This window comes from Anastrepha ludens, chromosome 4 (assembly GCF_028408465.1).
Source record: "Anastrepha ludens isolate Willacy chromosome 4, idAnaLude1.1, whole genome shotgun sequence".
In the NCBI taxonomy this organism is placed as follows: Eukaryota; Metazoa; Arthropoda; class Insecta; order Diptera; family Tephritidae; genus Anastrepha; species Anastrepha ludens.
Genome location: NC_071500.1, coordinates 105774242 through 105780582, shown reverse-complemented (window position 1 = coordinate 105780582; position 6341 = coordinate 105774242). Strand labels below are relative to the sequence as shown.

Sequence of the window (6341 nt, the reverse complement as noted above, 5' to 3'; positions counted from 1 at the left end):
GTAACAAAAGTAGCGTCACTCTTAACAGAAAAACGCAGGAACTAATGAATGGAATATCATGAAATTTTAAGAGCTGTCTTTTTAATGTTAGTGCTAACTGAAAAAGAGGTGAATGCAATAAAATTAGTGCCATCTATGTGTTAGGCTTGGGACTTTTCAGCCCATGTGTTAGGTAGTACTCATGAGAGCCTCCTCTTCACGGGCGTCACCTCAGAAAAAAAGGCTCGCCCACTGCGACAACGTGACTGAATAACTCGCACGAATAACGAAGCTAACGCGGTTCCCCGGTTAGGGAGAAATTTTAAATTTAAAAACTGTTTCAGTCACCGGACACCCTGTACATACAAACCATAACTGTCCTATTAAATTGAAACTCAAAACATTTTATTATCTTTTTTTATATTTTATTTTTATTATTTATTTTATTGTACAATTCTATTTATTAACACATTCAACTAGCCATATAAGGACTGTGCATGTACGTGTCACAAAACTTTTACACACACACACACATATATACTGCTAAAAGTAAAATTATAATTGCTACATATATTATTTCCCATTTTTGAATAGTAAATATTTAAATATTGTTGATTTTATTCTGCTCCTTATCGGATACTCAGTTACAAATTAATTAAATATTTAATAAAATTATTCATAACAAGACATTTTTAAGTAGTAAATTATTGCAGTTAAATTTACTATACATACATACATATAAATATCAGTGTATTTTTGACAAAACAGCCTATCTAACATTCGTAGTTCTTGCTTAAGTGAAAAGTGATGGAGTACCAAACAACTATTAGAAACTACATGTTTAAAGGTTGTTTTTTAGAGGCATAGAAATTTAATTAAACACATTAGGAAACTTAAAAGATATTTCGGCAAGTGAGCCGCGCCTGACTCGAAAGAAGCGCAGTCTGAAAATACAATTCGCGCCCGCTTTTTCGAGTAGCAGGGCTCGTATATCGGCAATAATGCGGCAAATGTTGGCTCAGCGGCGTAATTTAGTAGAATTGGCAGTCGGTCCTTACACCAACTCAGTTAGACCGTTGCCGATCCATTGTGATACTACAATACAGGTTACCTGCTACTCCTCATTAAACCATTTTGTTTTGAGTACAAACGCATTGATCTGCCTAACACTTATATACCTTAGGTCATCAGTATCACTCAAGAACGATGAGCTTAAGTATTTTAACCTAGAGGCATACCACACAGGACAGTGCCAGAGAAAATATATGACAGACTCTGCTTCCTCCTCATTCTTACAGCTTCTGCAATAGTCGAAATGCGGTACGTTCAATCTTCGAGCTTGTTGAGCTACGAGTCAGTGGTCTGTGATTAAATCAATTAACATAAAGCTGTTTTTCTTGAACCGATTAAATAGCGCCATTGAGCGCTAGACTTCCCATTTTGGCAAACAGCCTAGACTCGCGACTTTTGCTTACAGGGCTGCCCATATTCGACGGACCCATCTGGCAACCCTGTATCTTTTGACAGAGACGTCAGATCGCTTAATGACATACCGCGTTGGAAGCGTCAGTCCAACCACATTTTTACCATGGAACAGTACACGCCACGCGAGCGCTCCCAAATTGTTGAAATTTATATTCAACAAAAGAAGTAAAAAAAAGAAGAAGATGAACAAAATCATCATGTCCGATGAGGCTCATTTCTTATTGAATGGGACGGTAAACAAGCAAAATTGCCGTATTTACGCCACTGAAAATACTCAGGAAATTCAAGAGGTACGACTCTTTACGACGAAAAAGTCACTGTTTGGTGCGGCCTTAAAGCGAAAACGATTATTGGGCCGTTTTTCTTCGAAAATGAAGATGATCAAGCTGTTACCGTCAATCAGGAGCGTTATCGCGATATGATAACCACTTTTGGGATGCCAATTATTCGACGAAAGCGTATGAGGCAGTTCTGGTTTCAACAAGACGGCGCTCCACCGCACACAGCTCGCACCACAATCGACTTTTTGAAAAAATTGTTTCCTCGTCGTTTGATGTCGAAAAATGGCGATTTTAACTGGCCAGCGCGCTCGCCCGATTTTACGCCACCTGAATTCTTCTTGTGGGGATATTTAAAATCCAAGGTTTATATATTAACAACGGGCATAATACGCCGTACAGGCTCAAGGCGGCATTTGAGAGATATCATATTCAAAAAGTGATGTCAACAAATCTACTTGAACCAAATAAAATGGTTATCATCGACAACATCAAAAAATATGTTTTTTTCTTTGATTTAAAAAAAAAACACATGGGTCCGTCGAATATGGGCAACCCAGTATTTGCGACTGAAAATACTATCGGCTGCTTTTATAAGAGCTTGCAATCTTAAAATGATAATACAAAACAGAAATATTGTTGGATTGAATTTTTTTTTATAATCTGGTAAATAATTTCCTGATTTATTTTTTTAATGATATCAGGCACATGTCCGCCGCGGCTACGAGCTACGTGATCCATTTGACTACTTTTTCCTATAAAACTGAATAATAAATCTAAAGGAGACCTATCAGCAAAAATGCAACGCAAACTACGGTCATTTGGCGTCAATTCTTTCGCGAGCTGTATTTTATAGGCACGTAAGCCAAGATCTTTACGTAAAACTTCCCACGTAGTCGAAAGACCAAGGGCATCAAGTTCAAAATGCCGTCGAATCGACATTTCGGCATCTTCTTCTTCACTTTGCTCTATGAACTTTGCGAACATTTTTTTTTTTGTTTAAGTAAATTTCCACAGCTCGGAAGCGTTGTTCTGGCACTGATCGATTGATGATGATATATCAAAGCTTCATGAATAGAAATGTCAACACAGTTTGCCATTCGCAGCTGTCAAACCATAGTTATCAACAGGGAATAAAATTGCTCCGTTACTTCCTAGTTGTCATTGTTGCTCTCGCTACTACTCTGAACTTAAACAGATGAGTAGTGGTGTAGGTAGCGCAAAACGTGGGATCAATTGTTTTGTTCCGTTCCACGCTACATTTCGTTATTGCTAGTAGCTCAGAGTACTTATAAAAAAAATGTTCAGAACTCTCTGTAGTTTAAGTAGTAGCAGAAAACTTGGAATCGGCCGGAGCGCTACTTGCGAGATTATTCATGTGTACTCCAGCTACCGATACTACTCCTATCGTTGCTACTTGAGCTGTGTTCGTTTTTGTTTTCTTAGATGTATTTTGTATGCGTCGGATCTGTTCAAGTTCAGAGTAGTAGCGAGAGTCGAGCAATGTTTGCATTAATATTGCAGCTATAAAATTAATGCAAATCCTGGTTATCGATATCGACAGTTCTCATGCAGCCAAAAAAATATACATGAAGAAAGCTATGGCTTTCATGACCAATCAAGTGAAATGCAGGGTAAATAGTTGGTAGAATGCGCAAATAATTACCCATAGGGAAGTCACACAAGAACTCTGTCAAGCTAAAAGGCGTACCTATACCTACAATATGGGATTGCACAACATGTCAACAGCAGTAGACATCAGGAAAATGAGACAGAGTGTCGGCTCTGTCTGGAGGACGATGAAGCCGCAAATCATATCTTGTACAACTGATTGCCTTGACACAGACAAGACTGCATATCTTTCATCGAGATCAAATGGCTCCGAATGAAACCAAGAAAGATCCTGTTGCAAATATTTTGAAATTTGTACGCAAGGCTTTCAACTAATTTTCAGCCTGAGGCAGGGAATATCTAGATGAAATAGAACCTGATGTAATGCATTTAATGGTTGTAGTACTAATCAAATAGACTGGTGTTAACTTCTTCTAAAACCTGTAGTAGGACACAAAAGCTTTTTTAGGTCATAGTGGTGGCTATTGGGCGCACTGCAAAAAATTATTATTATTATTATTACGATTTTTGAAATAAATTTACGTAATTTATAAGCCAGCATTCATGGTTAAATTTCAAAAGATGTGAGCGTAAACCGACTGCCAAGTAAACAAATAACCTCAAAAAACGAAAAAACACAGAAATTCTATTATTTACCGGTAGAAAGCGCTAAGTCAAAATAAATTATTTTTTAAAAAATCCACAGTTAATAATGCCGAAAAATACATACATATTTATGTTACATTTACAGACACATATATTCCATATATGTTAATATTTTTTGCTAATTATTGATTTTGAGGTTAGAATTTGTGACCTTAAGTGGAAATGGAGTGAGAAGTAGGACACAAGTATTACTATTTACACAGACATATTTATTTTGTATATTAAGCAATTTATGTAGGCTAAGATATTTTGCAACATATTTTACGTTTTTCTCTGTTTCGGTATTTTTAATGTGTTGTAATTAGCAATACGCGCAAGCAACGACATCGATTCGTATTTATTTTGTATTGCATTTTTTAATAAACTTACTTATTTTTACAATATTTTTATTACCTAATCTAAAATATGCTTTTCTTCAGCAAACGATAAATACAACAACAACAACAACTAGCGGTGATTTATGTATATGTGACAACAGTTGTTGTTGTTGTTGCATATGTTAAATAGCCGGCGCGCGCTCGTTGGCGCTTCTGTGGTGTTGTACGATTTCGTTAATTACTTTGGTTTAAAATTGTATTTGTTGTAATTTTGCAAAGCGAACAAGCTTATTTGAATTTAAATATATTCGTATTTATTTTTTTTTTTGTTATTTTTTCCATTGCAGCGCTAAGTACAAAGTATCTTTTTGTGCCCGCCAAGTTTCTGGTTTCTTTCATAATTAAGCGCCCAGCGCACAGCCAGCAGCAACAACTCGCTACAAACTGAGCCGTTCATGGCAGCGCGCTATTCATACCCGTACGCTCGCACATACGTTCACTTACCTCTCTGCATATTTGCTGCTGCAATCCACTTAAGATCTGGTGTCAATCACAAGCGCACCCCCGAGTCAGGTTTGTCAAATTTACTTGAAATGCAATCCGCAGCGCTTAACGCCCTGCTTCACGCGATTAGAATGCCGCTCTTGGCTCGTACGCCGCAAACGGCCGCTCAACGGTCATGCTTGGTAAGCTGCAGTGGCGCTTTGCCGCTTAGCGATAACGTTTCACTACCTTGATTATTATTGTCCGTATTTATGTTGCCACTATTGTTTTTATTACTGCCGCCGCTGTAACTGTTATTTTGATCTACTGCGCCGACGCGCGGCGTTCGTCGCACCACTTCCACTTCATCGTCTGAGTCGTCATGCACATTGATCTCTTCTTCCGAGTCCTCGGAGGAGTCATCGACAGTAACCAGTTGTTGTTGTTGTTGCTGATGTTGATGGTGCTGCTGTTTGAGTTCATCCGTCCCACCGGCGCCCATATTTGCCGCATTGGCAGATAACGTTGCTGCCACAGCGTATTGCCGCACCAAGTGCGCAAATGCCGCAGCGGAGGGCGAACCCACTAGCGAGCGAAAAGCGCTATGCTCACCGCCCATTGATAATGGCGCTGATGCTGTGGGCGATGTGCTGAGTTGCTGCTGCTGCTGCTGTTGTTGCTGTTGTGACGTCGCTATGGTTGCCGCCAAAGTAGCCGCCAAGTGTTGGGGATGCTGTTGCTGCGCCGCCGCTGCTGTCTCCGCACTCACATCCGTCGTCGTGTGTTGTAACTGACCGCCGGCCACCGCCGCATAATGCGCCTTGGCGGCTAAATGTTGTTGTTGCTGTTGTTGTTGTTGTTGGTGGTGATGGTGTTGCTGCTGTTGGCTGTAGTGATTCAGCAGCATTGTCGCAGCCGTACTGTTCGGCGTTACGTGTGGGGGGTGAGGCGCATGATGTGCCAAATGGTGTGCGAGCGGACGTAGCTCCAACTCGTTCCCTTGGGAATTTGCTGTCGTCCCTGTTGCTTGGCCGCCAAGTGTGTAATGGTGGTGCGGTGTTGGTTGGTCGGTGGCCGCACAGGTAGAGGCGTTGCTGTTGCTGTGACAGCTGGAGGTCGGTGAAGCAGCCACGCCCATCGTTGTTGGCGGTGCATGGCTGTGACTGTGGTGACTGTGGTTGAGGCTGTTGTTGTTGTTGTTGTAGCTGTTGTTGTTGTTGCTTTCGGGCGACGGCTGTGAATGCGGAATGTGAGGATGGCCGGAGGGGCTGGAGCGCTGTTTCAGCAGATTCATACGTTGATGGCGGCGCCACTTCGCTCTTCTGTTGGAAAACCAAACCTGAATTGATCAATGCGGAAAGGACGATGTGGTTAGTTAAAAAATAAACGCGACTATAAATACGAAAGCAGCGGATAAGAGAACAAAAAAGAAATGAGCGATTGAGTGAAGCAAATAAAAACCAAACAAGGGTTAAAAAATTTAAAGCGAAATGCGATGAAGAGAATGCCACGCTATCCAGTG

General features: G+C 40.5%; 1 protein-coding gene across 3 annotated transcripts in view; it reads right to left on the bottom strand.

Annotated features, from left to right (window-relative positions):
* Positions 1-546: 546 nt before the first annotated feature.
* The window catches only part of LOC128860453 (paired box protein Pax-8-like), a 34356-nt gene continuing 28561 nt past the window's right edge, over positions 547-6341 (bottom strand). For 2 of the 3 annotated variants that reach the window (XM_054097989.1, XM_054097990.1), the window contains one exon: positions 547-6158. In XM_054097989.1, coding sequence (XP_053953964.1) covers positions 5007-6158 — 1152 coding nt within the window. In that variant the 3' untranslated portion in view covers positions 547-5006. The remainder of the gene's footprint in view (positions 6159-6341) is intronic. The other variant, XM_054097991.1, reaches the window with a different exon arrangement.